This window comes from Saimiri boliviensis, chromosome 8 (genome assembly GCF_048565385.1).
Source record: "Saimiri boliviensis isolate mSaiBol1 chromosome 8, mSaiBol1.pri, whole genome shotgun sequence".
NCBI classification, from domain to species: Eukaryota; Metazoa; Chordata; class Mammalia; order Primates; family Cebidae; genus Saimiri; species Saimiri boliviensis.
Genome location: NC_133456.1, coordinates 113,480,544 through 113,504,558, shown reverse-complemented (window position 1 = coordinate 113,504,558; position 24,015 = coordinate 113,480,544). Strand labels below are relative to the sequence as shown.

The following is a 24,015-nucleotide window of genomic DNA, read 5'->3' as shown; positions in this document are numbered from 1 at the left end:
TTAGATATTAAAACATTTTTTGCAATATAAACAAAACTAATTCCATTAATCTTTGTGTTTGCATAACATATTCTAACTTGAAAAGCAAACTGTTTCATCTTAACCCTCCAGCTTATGTTAAGATTAGTTACCTAATGTTTTGACTTTGCTTTCACAAGTGTATCAAACATTTACCTAATCATGTCATTGTACGTTTTTCTGAAAAGCTCTTTGCCAATAACATTTCTGCTACTCTTTATGACATAGTAGGCAAATCCATTTTTTATACTTGATATGTAAATAACTCAGGGCTAGAAACAGATTTTTTTCCCACTTGTCTTCCTGTGGAAGGTCAGTACTTAGGGAGATTTACATTCATCGTCAATGCCGTACTTCTCATTCTAGCAGAAATACAGCCTTAGCACATGGGCATGATAGCCTTCACAAGAACCCAGCCTACCTCTAACTGCAGCTCCAGGTGATTCCCAGGCATGGCTGCCTGCTCTAACAGGAAGTAAGTCAGAGGATGATGTTAGATTCTGTGGTGTCTTGCTTACCAGCTCAGCTATGCACTCAAAAGACCTGTTCCAATTTAAATCCTTTTCTAAATGTTTGTATCAGGAAGGTTTTCAAGTTATCTAGTCCAAAACATTGCCCAAACCGTCACATTACAGCGTATTCAATCTTCTTTCACGCTTCTTGGTTTTCTCCAACCAAGAATTCACTCTTTCTTTTCCTGCCAAGAAAATAGTATCCCATCTTCAATGACCAGTTCCTTTTCTACCTCCATCATTAATCTTTCCCTGACTATCTCACGTTCTTTCTCTTCCCTGCAATCCTTTCCACTCTCTCAGTTAGTTTTGAATAATATATGATTGCTCCATGTTCCTTTCTTTTTTCCAGACAGAGTCTCACTCTGTCGCCCAGGCAAGAGTACAGTGGCGCGATCATGGCTCACTCCAACCTCCTCCTCCCAGGTTCAAGCAATTCTCCTGCCTTAGCTTGCCGAGTAGCTGGGACTCTAGGTACCCATCACCATGCCCAGCTAACTTTTGTGTTTTTAGTAGAGATGGGATTTTGCCGTGTTGCCCAGGCTGGTCTCCATCTCCTGACCTCAGGTGATCTGCCCCTCTCAGCCTCCCAAAGTGCTGGGATTACAGGCATGAGCCACCGGGGTCAGGCTAGTCCATGTTTCTTTTCTCCAGCAAAATTCTGAAGCTCTTGGTGAAAGTAACTTAGGGCTGATGCCCTTGGATATGAGCTTTCTTCTTCCTCCACGCCTTGCACACATCACGCAGCTCCCTCATTCTGCTTGGATCCAATCCCCCTCTTCTCATGCCACCCACTCAATTAACTTCTAACAGGCCTTTGAGACTCACTCAACTATGCCCTCCTCTGAGAAGCATTCATCATCCCCTACTCTCCCACCACGAAAAAGAACTGATCACCACCCCTCAACTCCTGACCCTCTCATAGAGCCCTGTTACACGGTGCACTCTCTGTATCATTTTTGTCTTTCTCTTCTTCTCTGGGCTTCCTGTGAGAAAAGGCTGTGTCTCACGTATTCCTGTGTCCCCTCTACCTAGCGGCTCCCTGACAGCTTATAACCCATATTTGTTTTGTGTTTGGAGAATCTGAAGTCTAGAATGAAAGCCAAAGTGCGAAGCTGAGTGAGAGTCAGGTGTCCTGAACCGAGAAGTGGGTGGCTGTGTTCTCAGGCACGACCAGCGCCTTGGAATTTTACCCAGTTGCAATTTCAATCAGCCAGCCAAGACTGCACAACGCCCGCCCGGTGGCAGAGCATTCTGACACTCTGATAAGCACTTCCACGTTTGTTATCTCACTTAATTCTCTTTGACTTGTAGTCTTTATCTTGCTGTTACCTGTAGCAAAGTTTCATTTCAGCCCCTATCTAGCCCTTTACAGAAAAAGTCTGCCAATCCGATTTGGGACTTAAGTGAAAAACTAGGAAAGGGGAAAACGAGACTTTTCTGTGAGCTCCTGGCGCCACACTTTCAGATGCTCACAGCAAGGCTGCAATCTGAGCAGGTGATGCAGGAGCACCCAAGCTCTATACTGACAAGTGTCTCTTTGTATGACAGCCACATTCAGAGATACTCCACATTTCAATAACATGACCTCATCTTATAACAGATGTGGGCAAGGTTGCAGAGAAAAGGGAATGCTTACACGCTCCCGGTAGGAATGTAAACTACTTCTGTCACTGTGGATAGCAGTCTGGCGATTTCTCAAAGAACTGGAAACAGAGCTCTGATTCAATCCAGTCATCCCGCTATTGGATATACACCCAAAGGAATAGAAATCATTCTACGATAAAGACACACGCATGAATACATTCATTACAGCTCTGTTCTCAAGATCAAAGACATGGAATCAACATAAATGACCATCAATGGTGGATTGGATAAAGAAAATGTGGTACAAATGCACCATGGAATACTATGCAGCCATGGAAAAGAACAAGATCATGTCCTTTGGAGCAACATGGATGGAATTAGAAACCATTATCCTAAGCAAATTAACCCAGGAACAGAAAACCAAATACCGTATGCTCTCACAAGTGGCAGCTAAACATTGAGTCCACATGGACACAAAAAAGGGAACAACAGATACTGGGGCGTACTTGAGGGTGGAGGGTGAGAGGAGGGTGAGGGTCCAAAAACCACCCATCAGACACTATGCTTATCAGCTGGGTGATGAAATAATCTGTACACCAAACCCCCTCAACAGTTGACCCATATAACACATCTGTATATGTACCTCTTGAACCTAAAAGTTTAAAGGAAAAATAAACATTAAAACATTTTACCTTTGAGATACACTTTATTTGGGTAAATCTTAACTACCTCAACAACAATACATTTTTTAATGGGTGCCTCTAATTTATTTAAAATTGTCTGTATTATCATTGTTGGGGAGCAATTCTTTTCTTGAAACTAAAAATTCAAGTTTTCACTCACAGCCTGGGGAAAAAATATTTTGCCCTCTGTCCATCATTTATTACCTCATATTCTGAGCCAGAGACAAAAACCAGTTCTCCCCACTGTCTCCTGCTTCGTGCCTCAAGCCCCAGATCTCTGTTTTGCAATGTTTTCCTGAAACACACATCTGCTGGTAGCAGCATCTGGACAGGGGCAGCTTAGTAGATGAGAATAAACACAAGCAACTGGCATGTAACTCAAGGCCGGCTCCATGAGTCCTTGCTCTAGACAGGTGTCAGCAAACTGTGCCCTTACCCATATCTTTGTATATTGCCTGTGGCTGTGCTCTTGTCACAAGGAGGACAGAAGATCTTGCACTCCAACAGCAGAGTTGAGTAGTTACAACAGAAACCATCTGGGGGCGGGGGGCGGTGGCTCATTCCTGTAATCCCAGTACTTTGGAAGCCAAGGTGGGAGGATCACTTGAGTCTAGGAGTTCAAAACCAGCCTGGGTAACCTAGTCTCTACAACAGGAAGGGAGGGGGAAGAAGGGGAGGGGATGGGAGGGGAGGGGGAAAGTTTGAAAAATGAATCTTCGGCTGGGCATGGTGGCTCACACCTGTAATCCCAGCACTTTGGGAGGCCGAGGCAGGTGGATTACCTGAGGTCAGGAGTTCGAGACCAGTCTGACCAACATGGTGAAACCCCATCTCAATAAAAAATAAAAATGAATCTTCAGCCTGGCACTGAAGCTCCTGTAATCCCAGCACTTTGGGAGGCTGCGGTGGGTGGATCAACTGAGGTCAGGAGTTCAAGACCAGCCTGGTCAATATAGTGAAACCCTATCTCTACTTAAAATACAAAATTAGCCAGGGTAGGGGGTGTGGCACATGCCTGTAATCCCAGCCATACAGGAGGCTGAGGCAGGAGAATTGCTGGAACCTGGGAGGCGGAGACTGAAGTGAGCCAAGATTGCGCCACTGCACTCCAGCCTGGGTAACAAGAGTGAAACTCCATCTCAAAAAAAAAAAAAAAAGAGAGAAATCATCTGGCCTGCAAAACTTAAGATGTTTATCATCTGTCCCTTTACCAAAAGAGTTTGATGACACTGGCTCCAGAAACCAGAAAGGAAAGCTAGACTCTTGAATATTTCCTGGGACCTTACCTTCAGATGCTTACACAAAGCCTAGACTTGAACAGACAAAGGTGGACCTGCTGCTCTCTGCTGTCAATTTTTATTTGCATGATGGCCACATGGCGCTTGCCTTCTGAGACCCCTCCCCACAGTCTTTCAGGCATGTTCTCATTTGGCAGGCTTGCTTCCTCCTGCTTTCTGAGTGTGTCCATTTGTTCAGGGAATTCTCTCCTCTAACAAGATGGCAAGCCCCCAGAGGCCCTTCTCGGTCCTGCAGCTCATGCCAAGCTATCCTCCAGGCTGCTCAGTAAACCTGATTGCCTTCTTTGATCTCCATCATTTAATGTTTGTTTGTTTGAGCAAGGTCTTATTCTGTTGTCCAGGCTGGAGTGTAATGGCGCCATCATAGCTCACTGCAGCCTCGACCTCCGGGGCTCAAGCCATCCTCCTGCCTCAGCCTCCCATGTAGCTGGGACTACAGGTATGGGCCATAATGTCTGGCTAATTTTGTTTATCTTTTTTGTACAGATGAGGTCCCACTATGCTGCTCAGGTTGGTTTCAAACTCCTGGGCTCAAGCCATCCTCCCACCTCGGCCCCTCATAGAGCTGGGATTACAGCCATCAACGACCGCACCTGGCCTCATCCTCCCTTTTGAAATGTGGCAGATCCACATAGCTTGAAGAGGGCAGCTGCTACGTCACACTGTTGGGCATCACTGGACTTGACAGTCACCCAGCTTGCCCCACCCGCCTTGCCACAGTCTACATCTCTGCCGTCTGCACACTCAGACTTCACCTGCCCAATCCAAATCATAAAATTGAAAAAAAGTCCGCAATTGTATACACCACCAAGGTGTGCTTAATTTAAATAATAAGATGTTACTTGATAATTCTATGAATCAAAGCAGAATAGCTTTGTTAGTTTTTCACAATGCCATCCTGCTGGCTGGCACCTCTTTGACAAGGTGACATCTGTGTGCACTTAGCTGAGATGGGCAGCACTGTCCTTCACATTACTTGGTGACAAGAACAGGCAGAGCCTCAAAGCTTGAGAAGTGGTCTACAGGCCACCCCTGTGCTATGGTCCATATATGATGCTACAGTGAAGTGCTTTAAGTAAGGCTGACCTGGGCTTCAATCCTAACTTTCCTACTTATAACTTTGTGTATTTCAGCATAATTACATCATCTTCCTGGCCTCCACCTTCCCATGTATAAAATGGAGATAGCAATGTCTACTTCGCTGGATGGTGGAAAGATTAAATGAAGAAATGTACATAAAACCCTCGCAGCACTTGACATGCACTGATCACTCAATGGTAACTACTGTTCCTTAGAAAAATGCAAGATACATATATTGTTTTGGGGCTGGTAGTTTGGCAGCAAATGTCATCACCCACCATGTGTGAAGAGCTGGGAATGCATATTGCAATGATCAAACACAAGATGCTCCCCAAGTTCACGGAGCTTACAAATTATTCACCTATAAGGTTACATGTGAAATATCCAAGTAGCTCTTGGGAACCCAGTTTTGGACAGAGAGGGAGAAATCAATATCCTAGAGTATAAAGTAAGCCTGTAAATGAAGCAAAATCGGCACGGAGATCACAGTTCTCCATTCGTTAATTCACGTTTGCCCTCATTTTAACTTGACAATTACAGAAAAGAAACATGCTTGTTCTTTACCCTCTAAAATTGTCAGCCAGGCGCAGTGGCTCACACCTGTAATCCCAGCACTTTGGGAGGCCAAGGTGAGAGGATCATGAGGTCAGGAGTTCAAGACCAGCCTGACCAACATGATGAAACCCCCGTCTTTACTAAAAATACAAAAAAAATAGCTGGGCATGGTGATGCGTGCCTGTAATCCCAGCTACTCAGGAGGCTGAGGCAGAAGAATTGCCTGAACCCAGGAGGCGGAGGTTGCGGTGAGCCGAGATCGCGCCATTGCACTCCAGCCTGGGTTACAAGAGCGAAACTCCGTCTCAAAAAAAAAAAAAAAAAAAAATTAGCCAGGCGTGGTGGCATGTGCCTGTAATCCCAGCTACTCAGGAGGCTGAACTAGGAGAATTGCTTGAACCTGGGAGGTGGAGGTTGTAATGAGCCGAGATCGCACCACTGCACTCCAGGCTGGGCAACGGAGCAAGACTCTGTCTCAAAAAAATAAATAAAAATAAAATTGTCAACCAAATTAAATGAAGAAAGGAAGACAAGTTTCAAAGGCTACATGGGCACCTAGAATTGGCACAGACAGACACAGTGTGGGAACAGGTTTGGAGACCATTAAAGCATGAAAAGCATCTGGTAAATGATCCATCATCGCTACTTGGTTGCCAAAGAGGGTCCCTTAGCCAAGTTTTTTTAACATGAATGTGAAAGTAGTAGATCTAATTCTATAGATTAGGGAAAGGGAAGACAAGAAAGTGGACATGGTGGTCAAGGAAAAACGTGTTTCTCCTTAATGATCCCAAGGACTACATGTCTGTCAGCAAACGCCAATGCTTTAAGCTTGCACCTAACAAGAAAAAAACAAGCCTTCCCTGACTGCATTTCTTTCTCTCTGTGTGTGTGTGTGTGTGTGTGTGTGTGTGTGTGTGTGTGTGCGCGCGCGCGCGCGCGCGCTCTTCTCAGCTCCCATTCTCACTGAGAAGTTTTAGAAGCTCAAACTGGGAGGTAGAAACCCTGCCTGACCCAATCCAGAGCCATCTCTCAACAAACTCATCTGCAAAAGCCCGTGGGAGGGAAAACAGCAAAGCCGCATGCCAGCGACCCTCCAGCAGCTCTGTCGCTGTTCCCAAGCTGGGCAGGTCCTGGTTTCCAGGTTCATGTTCCCACTGGGATTAGGAGAAAAACCAGAAAACGCCAGAGGCACACAGCGGCAGCGGCTCCCCAGGTGCCAATGTACCCCTGACGAGTATACTTAGGGTTGAATGGCCTTTACAACTTTTTCTAAATCAATGGTTCAAGTATTTATTAAATGCCAACTATGTGTTCTGCATTGCAATAAGTGCTGTGAAGTCTTTCAGGCCTGTCAAAGATGAGGGGGGCCAAGAACATCTGGAATAACAGCGAATGATTCTTAACAGAATCCACGTGGGTGTGTGACAAACATCCCACATTGCCAAGCCTGTTGACACAATGTGAAAACCCTCTGCTTGGGGTAATTGTTCTCTTCACCAAGAGACATAACATCACATACGAGACTCTTCGAAGAGCCAGCTAAGCTTTTTGCTGAATACCGTGGCCTTGGAGAAGCTGAGAATTGCAACAATAGTCAGCAGTTTTCAAAACCACTCCAGGCAGCGAGGGGCTTTCGAAATTGGTCCGACATGTGTTTGGCTGGTCTAGGGTGGCTCTCCTGGAAAGAGGCCACGCTGTAGCTTCGAAGCCAGCAGAGTGCATGCCAGACTCTCGGCGGCTAGCAGCGAATGGAATTTTAATATCCAGGAATGAAGGAAGAGGGGAGAATAACAAATGATCTGACATCTGTTATTACATTGCTCTTGCATCATGCGAGGAAATCCCTGCCTTCTGCAATGCAGCCTTCGCAGTTGGGTCTTGAAATGTAAGACTACATTCACCTTGTCTCCATTTGCCGTTCTGCCAGCTGCACACGTGTGCTGCCTCACCACAACCATGCTGTCACTTGCACGGTGCCTGGCTTGCTTCTTGGACTTCAGACCTGGGACTAAAGGCTGCCCCCACCATTTATTAGCCACCTTATCTACCTCCGCAAAGCCTCAGTTTCTCCATCAGTAAAATGGGGATGACCACCAAATTATTTTAAAAATGAAAGATTCTTGTATTAAATCATGCACACAATAATCTTAGCTATTTTGGAAATGCCCCATGCCGTATTTTCAAGAAGAGCCTGAATTATTTTATGATTAAAGGTACATTTAGGAGACCCTGATTTAGTTCATTAGTTTTTCTCTGAACAAGTTGAGGCAAGATTTCTCTCTCTGGGAATTATTTGGCAAGAAGATTCTTGATCATTCTCCCATGGGAAGTGGAAGACGCCACTGGGGCGGTGGACTGGACAAGGTCTGGGGTTAAACCCTGATGTGACTCTGGCACCTGAAGATGCATTTCTTTAATTACTAATATGCTTGATTTTTTTCACAATTTTATTGAATCTTCTTATTTCTTTCTAGTAGCTTGTTTTATAACCTTTGCTCATTTATTTTCTTTTTTTGTTGTTGTTTTTGTTTGTTTGTTTGTTTTTGTTTTGAGACAGAGTCTTGCTCTGTTGCCCAGGCTGGAGTGCAGTGGCACAGTCTCGGCTCACTGCAACCTCTGACTCCTGGGTGCACGCGATTCTCCTGCCTCAGCCTCCTGAGTAGCTGGGATTACAAGCGCACACCACCACACCCGGCTAATTTTTTGTATTTTTAGTAGAGATGGGGTTTCACTGTGTTGGCCAGACTAGTCTTGAACTCCTGACCTCATGATCCACCTGCCTCAACCTCCCAAAGTGCTGGGATTACAGGTATGAGCCACGGTGCCTGGCCCATTTTCTTATATAAAATTAATTTTCATTAATCTGAAGTAGTTCTTTATATACTAATGATACACTTCTGTCCTTTTCCTGCCTGCAATTTTCTAGTTTACTTTTTTTTTATTTATAACAAAATTTTAAAATTATTATGTAGCAAAAGTTATTGATGTTCCCCTTTGTAATTGCTTTTAGGCTTCAAAGTGATTATACTGCTTTCGGCTTAGAAAGTTTCCTCCTGCTTGAAAATCAGTTAAATAGGCACCTGTATTTTTTTTTTTAACGTGTTTTGGGGTATGGTTCATTGATTACCTCTAGCCTCTTACTCCATTTGGAATTCCTAGTCTGGTAACAGTTGTAAATACTATAAATTGGCACAGACTTTTTAGAAAATGTTTTTGAAATATGTACCAGACCCACAAATGAGTTGATATCCTTTGCCCCAGTAATTCCAATTTTTAGAATCTAATTTAAGAAAATGACAGGGCATGCATCAGGGATTTCTACCTGAAGGCAGTCATACCGATGGAGTTCGTAACTGCAAAAAATGGAAATGGCTCAAAAGTCTCTGATGGGAGGTACGGTGAATAAATATTCTGCAGCTACATACTCCCATATGGTAACTACTGGCCACATATAGCTAAATTTAAATTTAAATGTTTAATGTGATTTAATTTTAATAAATTTAAATATAGATTTAAATTTATTAAAATTTATATTTAAATCTATATTTAAATTTATTAAAATTAAATAACATTAAAAATTCTGTTCCTTTGGGGGGAAATGGGGGAGGGGCGGGGGGTGGGGAGGTGGGAAGAGATAGCATGGGGAGAAATGACAGATACAGGTGAGGGGACGGAAGGCAGCAAAGCACACTGCCATGTGTGTACCTATGCAACAATCTTGCATGTTCATCACATGTACCCCAAAACCTAAAATGCAATAAAAAAAAAAAAATTCTGTTCCTCACTTGCATTAGCCAAACTTGACTTGCTCAACACCCACATGAGGTGAGTGGCTGCTGTACTGGACAGCACGTGTGTGAAACATTCCCACTCTCACAGAAGCATCTATTCAGCAGTGTTGCTCTCTGGCCATTAGAATCAGGTTTTTAAAGAAGATTTAACAACATAAGATGTATTCACGATATGGTGGTGAATAAAAACACCAGAATACCAACTATTCGGTAGTCAAGGAATTCAGACTGGAATTCAGTCAAGGAATATTAATTCAGAATTAATATTAATATATCAATATATATATTAATCATAAATATCTTCAGTAAGTTATGTTTGTTCAGAGAAAATAGAAACCCTGCCCCCAAAAAGCTTTTTCTTTTTTAAGGAAAAGAAAGAACATCTGAAGATTCATAGGTATCTAGGAATTAAATAAGAAGCCAGGGGAAATCTAGCACATGGCACCCACCCAGTAACTGTTAAGTGATTCAAAATCCAAATGGGAATTATCATACCGATCATACGTCAGCCTAATGAACACTGTATTCTGTGGCCCACAGTGGTCTTAAAAGCAGCCATGATTATTCCTCTGTCAATGTCTATTATGTAACCATCAAAGTCATAAAACAACTTGGTCAATAAATGGCATTTAGGAACTTGTAGTACATAGGGCCGAGCGTGGTGGCTCAGACCTGTAATCCCAACACTTTGGGAGGCTGAGGTGGGCAGATCACCTGAGGTCAGGAGTTCAAAACCAGCCTGGTCAACATGGCGAAATCTCATCTCTACTAAAAACACAAAGTTCCAGCCACTCAGGAGGCTGAGGCAGGAGACTCACTTGAACCCAGGAGGCAGAAGTTGCAGTGAGCCAAGATCATACCACTACACTCCAGCCTGGGTGACAGACTCCATATGACAGACTTGATATGACAAGACTCCATATCGAAATAATAATAATAATAATAATAATAATAACTTGTAGCACATAATGCAAAGAACATTACAAGGTATTTGATAAAGAAGGAAAGGCTGGTGTGGCCTCTAAAATGTCAATACATATCAGCCACTATAAGAGAATGCTTTACTTTGGTGTGATGAACACTTTGGGGAAAATCTTTGAGAAATCTGTAAGTAATTTGAACCCTAAGGGACCCCCTCAAGTTTGGATTTAGCAGACACAGATAAGCACATGTTTACTGTGCTTGAGAAAATATAAAAGATTCAAAACTTTGTAAAAAAACTGAAAACCCTAAAACATCACAGAGATTTGAAAAAGAAGTGAAACAAACATTTTCTTTGGCTTCCCAGTAAGAACTAAAAAAGCTAAACAAATGGGGTTAAAAAAAAAATTCTTTCAAGTAACAGAGAGCAAACAAAACAGTGAGAAAGAAGAAAATGTGGCCTCCCACTGTGGCTCACACCTGTAATCCCAGAACTTTGGGAGGCCGAGGTGAGCAGATCAAGAGGTCAAGAGATTGAGACCAGCCTGGCTAACATGGTGAAACCCCATCACTAGTAAAAATACAAAAATTAGCCGGGCATGGTGGCATGCACCTGTAGTCCCAGCTACTCAGGAGGCTGAGGCAGGAGAATGGCTTGAACCCTTGAGGCGGAGGTTGCAGCGGGCTGAGATTGCACCACTGCCCTCCAGCCTGGACAGCAGAGTGAGACTCTGTCAAAAAAAAAAAAAAATCTGAGAGAAGATGCAGATTTTAAGAGGTGAGATCAGCATTTGGAACTGTTTGTGTCTAAAGGATGTTTGTCAAGCCGAAGAGATACCTGAGAGGCTGAGTATCCCCTTTGTAGCTTGGAGGGTACTCTGGCAAACCCTCTACACTGTGTGCAAAACAGAAATATACCAGCTCTTAAAAGGACTGCAGTCCAGCTTCCAGCCATCTGGGCTGCCCAAACACCTCAACCCCTGAAAATGGACTAAAGTAATCCCAGGTTTTAATTCCCCAGGTACGTGACAGAAACAACCCCAAACCTTCTCTAGAGGAATAGACCATCATCCTAGGCTCAAACTGTTCCTACAAACAGATTTTTTTTTTTTTTTTGAGACAGAGTCTTGCTCTGTCACCCAGATTGTGGTGCAGTGAGTGGCATGATCTTGGTTCGCTGCAACCTCTGCCTCCCGGGGTCAAGCAATTCTCCTACCTCAGACTCCTGAGTAGCAGGGACTACAGGCACACACCACCACGCCCAGCTCATTTTTGTATTTTTAGTAATGACAGGGTTTCTCCATGTTGGCCAGGCTGGCCTCGAACTCCTGACCTCATGATCCTCTCACCTCGGCCTCCCAAAGTGCTGGGATTACAGGCGTGAGCCACCACACTGTCCCAGATTTTCAAATACTATGTCCATCATTCGATCACTGCCAATGTAGAATACCATACCTAGTAAAAACGATCCTTAAAGACTAAAAATAAAATATATCATTTTCAGACAAAGGTAGAGAATTCTTCACCAGCAGATTCCAATCTTTTAAAAAGATACTCATGGATGTTCTTCATGCAAAAGTAAAGGAACCCCAGATGGAAAATCAGGAAGGCAGAAGGAAGAAAGTCATAAACTTGGAGCAGTTGGCAGGTTGAGCTCCAGACGAGCAAGTGACACTAAAGAATCACTAGAAGCTGATTCGCAGGGCAAGGTTATCCACCTCCTACATTAGTTAGACATTATCTTTAGCTTTCCTCTAAAACAAGCTTGTCTGCTGCAGGCTATAGGCAGTCCAGGATGGCTTTGAATACCACCCAACACAGATTCATAAACTTTCTTAAAGTATTGTGAGATTTTTTTGTGATTTTTTTTTTTTTTTAGCTCATCAGCTATTGTTAGTGTGAGTGTATTTTATGTGTGGTTCAAGATAATTCTTCCAATGTGGCTCAGAGAAGCCAAAAGATTGAATACCCCGGCTCTAAAAGAAAATAGTTAAACCCTAGTCTCACATCGTATTTTGGAACATATTTCTTGTTCTATTGGAATGGAGGAAAACCAGATGCCATGTAGAAGACATAGATTTCACTGCAGGATTTTTAAAATATAAATGGCCAAATATGCCATTTTATAAAGTAGTAGATTGAGAGAAAATAGTTGTAATAGTTTATCTGCTAGGAGTAGTTTCAAGTACATGTGAGGCAGGATCTAGAGGTGGACGCAGGCGAGATAGAGTGTTTGTATGAGATTGGAGATAGTATCTCACTCATTAATCACAAATGCATTGTGAATTGATTAAAAAAATAAAATAGGCCAGGCATGGTGGCTCACGCCTGTAATCCTAGCACTTTGGGAGGCCAAGGCAGGTGGATCACCTAAAGCCAGGAGTTCTAGACCAGCCTGGCCAACACGATAAAACCCCGTCTTTACTAAAAATACAAAAATTAGCCAGGTATAGTGGGGCATGGCTGTGCTCCCAGCTACATGGCAGGCTAAGGTAGGAGAATCTCTTCAATCCAGGAGGCAGAGATTCAGTGAGCTGAGATTGCGTCATTGCACTCCAGCCTGGGCAACGAGAGCAAAACTCCACCTCAAAAAAACAAATTAAATTAAATAGATAATGAATTTTGAAAGACAAACTAGGAGATTTATGTTTTCGATAAATGTAGAGATATTAGCTGGTCTGTCAGCCAGTAGCTCTGTTTTCTATTATGTGAGTTTGAAATGTATCATAAATGCAAGATGCTGACATTTACGACACCAGAATAAGGTAAGAAATAATCTTTTCTAGTGATTTTAAGAAAAGTATAGTCATATTCTCAGGAAATTTAATTTTTCAGCATAAACTACATGACCTCTGAATGTCTCCCCACCACCCTGGAATTTTAAGATTCATCCTAAATTCTGTGACAACATCAGTCCTGATTTACCGAGACCTGAGTTCTTTGTTCTAAGGATAGGCCACAGAGGCTTCCAATGATTCCATCCACTGTTCTCAGCGGAATCATCACTGAACAGAATTACTCCCGTCAACAACAGTGCTGAGGACTGGTCCTGTGGATGTATTCCTGTCTCACTTATGTTACCCACTCTGCCAATGCCCTTTATTTCAAGGTGTTTCTGCAGCATGTCCCTCTGCTCCCTTAAAACCACCAGCTGAAATGATAGTTTATGTCAATGACTTAACTGAATCTGCTCAGGAATGTTCATAGGCAGGAATCGCTGGATGGCAAAGCTGACGCTTGGCGTCTACTGAACTTTATTCACAAAGCAGGTCATTGTCCCAGGCAAAAACGAGCGAGGAGCAATGGGCGGTTGGCACTCACTCACCTGCCGGAGTTTGGTTCCTACCATGGACGCACTGCTGTCAAGCACGAAGACCACATTCTTGGGTAAAGGAGGAAGGTCTTTAGGTGCAAAGTAGTGCACAAAATAGCCATTTAGAACCTGGTGGAGGGAAAAGAAAGTACAAACACTAGTACCTGGAATAGGGAGGAAAAATACCTAAAGTGCATTAGTCTATTGAATTTCTAAAAGTTAAAGCATGATACAGGTCTAGGGTCAGATTCCACACCTGGAGTAAAATTATCTAAGGCCCTGATCCTTCCAAGAGAACTAATTGCTAATTTAATCTGCATAAGGGTAGACTCTTCCCTTTAAAATTGATCAGTGATGACTACCAGTTCAAGTTTAATTATCCATCCCCCAGACCTTTGCTACTTGAGAATCCTGCTTCCTTCAATATCTCTTTTTTACGAAGCATCTTACAAGTTGAGACATCAAGAGTCTCTACATTCTGGATGAAATTAATAGGTTTTAATATCCCTACCCAGTCTCTGGAACAATAAGACCTAAAGGGAAATGAGCAGTCTCTTTCAATTACAATGGAACATGGGCCGGGCGCAGTGGCTCACATCTGTAATTCCAGCACTTTGGGAGGCTGAGACAGGCAGATCACTTGAGGTCAGGAGTTTGAGACCGGCCTGGCCAACATGGTGAAATCTCATCTCTACTAAAAATACAAAAATTAGCCAGGCAAGGTAGTGGGTGCCTATAATCCTAGCTACTCAGGAGGCTGAGGCACAAGAATCACTTGAACTTGGAAGGCGGAGGTTGCAGTGAGCCGAGATCATCCATTGCACTCCAGCCTGGGTGACAGAGTAAGACTCAGTCTCAAAAATAAAATAAAACAAAATGGAACATGAAGCAAAATTCTAATTTCATCTAAAACACCACAGGGAGCTTTATGTTACAGATTTCACTTGCTCTGCAGATTACTGAAGCCAGAAATAGGTACCCTCGGCAAAAGAATACCACTAGTCTCTTTGAAGAAATATTTTGGGTTAAAACAAATTTACTAAAAAGCAGAAAGTTCTCTCTCCCATAGGTAAATATTGGAATCCACTGTCTGAGTCTATCTAAACTATCAACCAACCAACATGAAATAGCAACAACGATCCCATTACCTGGATGTCCCCAATGCTCTGTTCCCTCTTGACATCATATCTGATGATAAAGTCCCCCAGAATTCCATTCTGGGCAATCTTGGCTTGCTGTACTACACTAGGTTTAAAAAGGATGTGGGCGAACGTCTCATTTTGGTTGATGACGGTAGATGGAGGAGGCCCAGAATCATCTACAAACAAGATAGAAACATAATTAATAACTGAATATATATTTTTCCAAAAAGAAATAAGAACCGTTTGCAGACACAGAGGGTTAGATTTCGCTGTATTACAGGCTTGTCTTTCACAGGAACTTCTGAGACTGTACTCATACAACACAATGCGAGAGATATGTCATCATGTCGTTCCCTTTTATGCCTCCTTTTGAACCTTTTCTTGTGAAAATTTTTAAAACACACGAAAGTAGAGAGAATAGTCAAATGAACCCCGTGTACCCATCAGCCAACTTTAACAACCACCGGCACATTACCAATATTTTGTAACTGTTTTTATCTATTCCCCCGCCATTTTTTAGTAGAGTATTTTAAAACAAATACCAGAAACCATATTTCATCCATAAATACTCCTGTGTGTGTCTTTACCTATAAGAACTCTTTCACTAACATAATCACAAGACCATTATCACAAGTAACAAAATTAATGCTCAATGCCCTATTATTACCTAATTCTCAGTTTGTATTTCAATTTCTCTGATTCTCTAAAAAAAAAAGGGGGGGGTCTTGGTATGGTTGATGTGTTTGAATCAGGATCAGAACAGAGTCCCCAATTACATTTCCTTTCTGTTTCTTGCTTCTGTTACTCTCTAGTATCTTTGCCCCCAACTCTTTTCTGATGCTACATGTATGTGACAATGGGTCATTTGTCCTGTCTCTTATCTCTTATTCTGTATTCTTTTTTTTTTTTTTTTTTTTTTGAGACAGGGTCTCACTCTGTCACCCAGCGTACAGTGGCGCAATCACAGCTCACTACAGCCTCGAACTCCTGGGCTCAAGTGATCCTCTCACCTCAGCCTCCCAACTAGCTGGGACTACAGGCACACACCACCATACTTGGGTAATTTTTGTTTTTTGTAGAGACAGGGTCTGGCTATGTTGCCCAGGCTAGTCTTGAACTCCTTGGCTCAAGCTATCCGCCTTGCCTCAGCCTCCCAAAATTCTAGGAGTATAGGCATGAGCCACCATGCCCAGCCTATGGCTCATTTAAAAGAAAAAAATCCTCAAAGCTTTTTAGCATGAACTTTGGGGTAGAAATTAGAATTACAGAAAGACAAACAGATAAGTGGGTGTTACGTGGTTTACGAAAACTGAGTGTGATGACAGTTTAAGCACTTCATCCTATCTTTACTCCTGTCCAGCATTTCCTATTAGAACACAGAGAATTATTTAGCAAACGACTCACGTTTATAACCCAAACAACACCATATCTATGTATTTAGCAAAAACACCCAAAGGATGAGATCTGCGTGCACCGTGGAGAATATGAAAATATAAACAAGAATTCTTAATCATAAGCGCATGTGGAAGCTTTTTATCCAGATACTGAATCAAAGCCAGACTTAAACTGCTGCAAAGCCTGATTTTCTTTTTAAGGGTACTCAAGTTGATAGCACGAAATAGGCTGACCAGTAATTTCCCATCTCCAATTAGCAAAATGGAAAAGGAAATGAGGCGTTAAGTGGCCACAGTAATTTGTACTTAAAAATAAACTTCCTTCTGCTGAGGGTTTATTAGACACAAAATTCAAAGGAAGTTTAAACATTTCCTTCAACAAAATAGACAATTTTTTTTTCAGAGACAATTTAGGTGTAACCTTAACAGGAACCACAAGGTACAACAGATTCTTCTATTATTTGCACTTTTCAAGGGCAGGGATTTTGGAAGTGATCAGAGAGCCAGCAAAGAGAAAAGTTTATTCCTGTAGGGAGACAGTTACGTAAGAGAGAACATGCGTCCACAGATCTGCTCATCTGAAGGAGCTGGGAAAATCCAGACAGTACATGGAGAGGTGGCACAATCCAGGTCAACACCAGCATGATCGAGATGCCTTAGAACCATTAAACAGGAGAAAGAGGAGGGTGCTGAAAAAGGAAAAGTCCTTGAAATCAAAGGAAACTGCATGCTGTCCAGGGTCAGTCTCTCACTGATGGTCATTGTCAAAGCACCCAGAGTGACAGGCATCATAATATATCAGCTAAGAGCACAGGATCATGGTCAGAGACCTGTATTTAAATATTGGTTTCACTTCTTATTAGCTGTGAAGCTTTGGGCAAGTTACTGAGCGTTGGTTATCTCATCTGTAAAATGGATTAATGATAATACCAATCTCACAGGATTGAAAAGATCAAGTGATGTCATGTACTTAGCACCATTCCATCTCACAGTCAGCACTCATGCTAGCTTATATCATTACTATATTCGTCTGTTTTTACACTGCTATAAAGAAGTACCTGAAACTGGGTAATTTATACAGAAAATAGGTTTAATTGACTCACAGTTCCACATGGCTAGGGAGGCCTCAGGAAACTTACAATCATTTTGGAAAGTGAAAGGGAAGCAGGCACATCTTACATGGCAGCAGGAGAGAGAGAAGGGGGAAGCGCCAGACTTTTCAACCATCAGATCTATGAGAACTCACTCACTATCATGAGACCAGCAAAGGGAAATTCACCTCTGTGATCCAATCACCTCCCACCAGCCCCTCCTCTGACACAAGGGGATTACAACTCCAGATGTGATTTGGGTGGGGATACAGAGCCAAACAATTTCCAGTCTTAACTATATAAAATAGGAGGAGGGGCCAGGCACAGTGGCTCACGCCTATCATCTTTGAGAGGCCAAGGTGGGTGGATCACCTGAGGTCAAGAGTTCAAGACCAGCCTGACCAACACAGTGAAACCTCATCTCTAATAAAAACACAAAAAATTAGTCAGGTGTGGTGGCAGGCATCTGTAATCCCAGCTGCTCAGGAGGCTGAGGCAGGAGAATTGCTCGAACTGGGGAGGCAGAGGTTGCAGTGAGCTGAGATTGTGCCATTGCACTCCAGCCTGGGCAAAAAGAGCAAAACTCCATCTCCGAAAAAAAAAAGTAGGAGTAATTAAATATACAACTATAAACACAAGTCAAACTTGGGATACCACAAGGCAATAAAAACAAAAGAATACTGCTATTTAGAACATGGTTGAATCTCACAGTCGTCATCAGTGAAAATACCAGACACAAAAGGGCATGTTCTCTCTGCTTCCATCTGCATAAAGTTCAAGAGGAGCATGAAATATCTATGGCTACTGGAAAAGAAAAGTGCTGGCCTTTGAGGGGCAGCTACTGACCAGAAAGAGCACAGGGTAATTTTGAGGAAGGGTGAAATATTCCATGTCTTGATGTGAAAGGCAGTTGTACGGGTGTATACATATGTAAAAATCTATCAAGCTGTATATGTAAGATTTGTACCCTTTCTAGTAGTGTATGTACACCCCCAGTTTTTAACGTTTAAATTTGTTGTTAGCAAAGTAGATTACACAGCCATTCCCAGCATGGAACATAACAATGTTATCTGCCAAACAGACCCCTCTCTGCCCTTTTTCTTAGGATGAATGTGCATGGGCATTTATTAAATGAGGATTAGGTGTGTCCAGAGCAATTCCAGCCAGCAGAATTAGGACCAGGGAGTTTCTGGGGAGCACTTTTCAGCGCAGTGTCAGTGAACCCTAAGAAAGCTGTCCTTAGCTGCTTGGCTGATTGGCTGTTTCCACAACCCATACCATTAGAAGGGCTCAAGTGACCCCTGGAATAATCCTCCCACTCCACGAGGGTGTAGAGTGGTTCTCACTATGATCTTGAACCAGCAGCATCAGCAGACCCTGGGAACTTGCTAGAAATGCCAATTCTCAAGCCCACCCCAGAAACTCAGAGTCAGAAACTCTGGGGATGGGACTCCACCACTTGTGTGATAAAGAGCCCTCTGGGTGATTCTGGGTTTTGCCCGTAGAAAATAGGCATGTACCTTACACACAGTCTGCATGCTTTACACATAGAAAAGAGTCAATAAAATGTGTTCTATGCAATTAGGCAGCACTCAGGTTATCTCTAAGATTCTACAATAATTAGATTCAACTCTCTTTATGCTGCCGGCATGTACCTACTTAGTCTTGCTTCCAGTCTCCTCTTGAAAATGCTTTTTACAAGTGCCCTGAATTAATACCATTCATGGCTGAATAAAAGCACTGGGGATTAAAAAGTATAATTTCTCTCTTCATAATTCATTTGACTAGGCTCTTTGATATCGACCATGAGGAAGGATACTGTGTGTTTATTTTGGTTTCCTAGTGACCTCTGATTTTACTAGTTCATGATGAAAATTCATGAGATTCATCTAAATGGGCTTATTTTACACACCCAAAGAGTGGGTTGATCCTCAGTTTGGTTACTCACCAAGAAGCCTGGTTCCTGACGCCAACTATCAGCCAATAAGAATCAGACAGTAAATCAGTAAATGTGACCTAATAAATTATCCACTACATTTTTTTTTCAAGTTTACTGGGAGCAATTCCAGAGGAGCATCTTTAGAAAATAGAATCATCTTTTTATTAGAGGAAAAAAAAAATCTGTTAAGTAGGTTTATATGGACTGCTCCACTGTTACTGACCAAAATCCCAGAGCAGAGGAACACAACTTCGTTTCCCTTGCTGTGAACAGGGCCTCACCCTGCTGACCACCGCAGATATTTCCTAAGCACAATGAGTGTCACCCGTAGGGTCTTCAGGGTCACAGGATTATGAAGACTGTAAGTAAAGAGATCAGTGCAGACCAAAATAGAGGAAGAATCTGACCCACTTGTCTAATGAGAACCCACATCTCTTTCCTCCTGCGTGTTCTCTCTTTCTTGCCCACTCCCAGGGCGAGCTGGAGCAGCTGCCCCGACGTGGGGGAGGCCAGGTCTTCGAACGCCATCTTCCTGCCTCCATGCAGCCATTGGCGGCCCCATGCAAGACAATCCCAGGGGCACACAACTGCCCCTCCCACCCTCGGGAAATTTAATCACACTCTTCCTCCACTCACGGACTCTTCCCTGCCTCTCAGGCCACCAGGGTTCCCAGGGAGCTCTCTTCTTTTCTAAAGCCCAGTATTTTTGGACAAGGAGCTTTGTGTTATCTTTGCAAACTACGGAATACCAAAGAGAGTGGGCTGTAGAGTGTGACTGAATCAAAACGGCTGACTTAATATTCCTGAGCTTCAGTTCCACATCTGCTACATAGCAACAATTCCACAATCAGAGTCAGTGCTGAGATGAAGTGAACCTCATATGTAAGGTGCCCAGCGTGGTGCCTGACACATAGTAGGTGCTTAATAAATACATCCTAGTTCCATCCTCTTCCCCTTCAGAATTAGTTTCTTGAACTCTTTGTCCATTATGATAGACAACTTATAAAGAAAAACAATGTGCTTTGATAACACACCGTTCACGTTTTGTCAGAGGTTTCTCTACACCACTGAAAGCCTGATAAAAACAAATAACTGATATTTCAAAAGACAGGCACATAATAAACATTCGTAACAGGGAATGCAATATATATACACATTATACATGTCAATATACTATATAAAGAATAATCTTTACAAAGTACAACGAAGTCAGTAGCTGTCTGAAAGTCCCCTAAAATTATATGCAGAACTTTGCACATAAGTGTAAATGCATATGTTTTTCTGAAGAAAGGATGCATTGATTATGCCACATCCTCCAAGGGCTCTAAAAAGTGAAGAACCATGCCTATAAGTGCTAGTAAATATATATTCCTCTGACTGCCCCTATTGGGTAATGACAAAGTACTTAACATCATCTCCATCAGAGTTGAAGAGAACAAAACGTATGTCCTTAGTGACATCCTGATACAGGGGTGTCAGTCACAATCTTTTCCTAGACAATCACGTGGGGGAAAATGGAAGCCAATTGCTATGTAACATGTCTGAAGAGAAAACGCTGAGGAGCGGGGCGCCATCCTCGCAGCCATGGGCTGGAGGCGCCACCCTCTGGGTGGATGGGCAGAGAGATTTCCTGCCTCTGTTTCCTGCAGACCTGGCTTTGGCTGCTGTCAGAGAAAAGCAGCCAACACCTGTGCTTTGACAAGAGGATTTCCCAACACACACTGCCTGCTCATTTCCTCTGCAAAAAGACACTTAATGTGTCTATGTTTGTTTATGAACCCTGCTCACCTGGGATCCAACGAGGCAATTTTTTAAATATATGGCAGTCAAAAATACTGTGAATAACTGGAACACTGCCCTGTGAGGGGTGCAGTGAAGATAAAATTCAAGCAAATCAGCAGAGGACTCAAAGGAAGCCTGGCAACACAGAGACAATGAAGACGAGAAGGAATTTGGTTAAATACCTTCATAAGTCTCTTACTAGTCACAGTTATCTTTTGGGAAAGGATTTTTCTTCCCCCTATGTGAATGTTTGGTATTTTAAATTCTTTTGGAAAACAGCATCATATAGATGTGAGAGCAACACGCAGTGCAGAATACTAATTTGAATTTATAGCTGAAGGGATTCAAACTGAACTCTAATATTTTATAGTCAAGTAGATGTTGGCCCAGGTTTCTTAGCAAACCCGTTTTCTTCACTGCTTATTCAATGCTCTTCCTTTCTCAAAGAATAGATTCCTGACTCTCAGTTTTCCATATTTGAAAAAGTTTCCCAAGAGAGAACTATGCATGAAAAAAAGTACAACTATCTCACCCAGCAGGCACACATTCTAGAAGTTAACCCTTAAAAATATACATTATTGGGCCAGGCACGGTGGCTCACCCCTATAATCCCAGAACTCTGGGAGGCCGAGGCGGTGGCTCACCTGAGGTCAGGAGTTACAGACCAGCCTGGCCAACATGGTGAAGCCCCATCTCTACTAAAAATAGAAAAATCAGCCAGCATGGTGGCATACACTTCTGGTCCCAGATACTAAGGAGGCTGAGGCAGGAGAATCACTTGATCCCAGGAGGCGGAGGTTGCAGTGAGCCAAGATTGTGTCATTGAACTCCAGCCTGGGTGACAGAGCGAGACTCTGCCTCAAAGAAAAAATTTTATACATACATACATATGTGTGTGGTGTGTGTGTGTGTGTGTGTGTGTGTGTGTATGTGTGTGTATGTGTGCATTATCCCTTTCTGCCATCATGTTGACCTCAAATGCTACCTGCTCCAAGCGTTTCAGACTCAGCCAAATGGAAGCCCACCAGAAACAATGGTAGAGCAGCAAAGGAATATGAGACTGAGAGACTTCTGTTAAATTCCTTTACAGGGTTCCCTGGCACACAGGCAGAGCAGGGCCTATAACCGAGAAAACTGGAGTGGCACTTCATAGATTCAATCTTACGGTTTTTTCTTATTATTATTCAAAACTGCCACCTCCCATACCCATTAGGATGACTACTATCAAAAAAGAAAAACAGGAAATGACAAGTGTTTGGTGAGAAGACAAAGAAAATGGAACTCTCAGGCACTATTGGTGGGAGTGCAGAATGGGCAGCCACTGTGGAAAACAGAGAGGTGGCCCCCAAGAAAACGAAAAATAGCACTGCCAGAGGACCCAGCAGTTCCGCTTCCGGGTGTATGGCCAAAAACTGAAAGCGGGATCTGGACTTTTCCAGGTATTTGCATGCCCATGCTAATACCAGCATTATTCACAAGATCCGAGAGGTGAAGGAAACTCGTGTCCATTGACAGGTAAATAAATAAACAAAATGTCATGCAGACATACAGTGCAATAGAATTCAGCCTTTAAAAGAAGAGAGATGTTGACAGGTGGTACAACATGGACAGACCTTGAGGCTGTCATGCCAGGTGAAATAAGCCAGACACAAAAGAACGGGTAGTGTATGAGTCCACTTACATGAGGTATATAAAGTTGTCCAATTTGTAGATGAGACAGGAGAACCTGCTTATCTGGGACCAGGCGGAAGGGGAGATGGGGAGTCAGTGTTTAGTAGGTACAAAGTTTCATTTGGGAGATGAAAAAGTTCAGGAGATCGGTTATACACCAATGTGAATAGACTTAACTCTGCCAAGCACTTAGAAATGACTAAGATGGGCCGGGCATGGTGGCTCACACCTGTAATCTCAGCACTTTGGGAGGGCAAGGCAGGTGGATCACTTGATGTCAGGAGTTTGAGACCAGCCTAGCTAACATGGTGAAACTCTGTCTCTACTAAAAATACAAAAATTAGCTCGTCCTGGTGGCACACGCCTGTAACCCCAGCTACTGGGGAGGCCAAGACAGGAGAATTGTTGAACCTCAGACGGCAGAGGTCACCATGAGCCGAGACCGCACCACTGCACCCTTGCCTGGCTGACAGAGCGAGACTGTGTCTCAAAAAAAAAGAAAAAAAAGAAAAGAAATGGCTAAGATGGTAAATTTTACATTGTGTGCTTTTTATCACAATTCAAAATTTTTATGTTTTTAACTGCCAACTCTAAGTTCTGCAAAGAGAGTGACATCTTAGACGTCTGTAGATTTGAGGAATCTCGCACAGCACCAGAAACGTGAGAGTTCAACTTCAAGCTTGCCAAACCTTGAGGATGAAAATGACTAAACGTATTAGCACACAGCTGGGCAGGTGGGCAGAGGAGCCCTTCAAGAGAAATGATGCTTCTCTTCCCGAAAGTGTTCAGGGGGTATGGCAGATGTTTTTGGTGATCAGCATCATATCCTCTGACCCACCACTGGTTCAGCCACAGCTGTCGTGGCCCATGTCATACACACTGACAACGTCCACCTCCCACAGCACACCAAGGCAGCAGGGAAAAGGAAGAAAAAAAGTGGAGCCCCACAGTAAAAAGGAGGTGGCTCGCCAGTATTGGGCCAGAGAGAAAAGCCAAAACCTCTGTGCCATGCTCTTGGGTTGACCGAACCACAGCTGATATCAAAACAAACAAGATAACATGGTTTTTCACATTGGCATTAAAAATCAAAACAAAACCAACTATGGGGCCAAATGATTCATACCTGAATAATTTCTGTGTGAACAATGCCGGAAACCCTCGCATAACAACCAGATTGTTTCCTGGCAAAGGTACAGAGATTTCACAGAGGCCAAACGGGGTCCTGCCCTTCCAGCTGC

At 43.0% G+C, this 24,015-nt stretch overlaps 1 protein-coding gene across 2 annotated transcripts in view; it reads right to left on the bottom strand.

The window, feature by feature from the left end:
- The window catches only part of ITIH5 (inter-alpha-trypsin inhibitor heavy chain 5), a 93,353-nt gene that overhangs the window by 30,560 nt on the left and 38,778 nt on the right, over nt 1–24,015 (bottom strand). For both annotated transcript variants that reach the window (XM_074405072.1, XM_039478835.2), the window contains exons 6-7: nt 14,907–15,076; nt 13,771–13,887 (exon numbers count right to left, since the gene is read on the bottom strand). In XM_074405072.1, the coding sequence (XP_074261173.1) occupies nt 13,771–13,887; nt 14,907–15,076 (287 nt within the window). The remainder of the gene's footprint in view (nt 1–13,770; nt 13,888–14,906; nt 15,077–24,015) is intronic.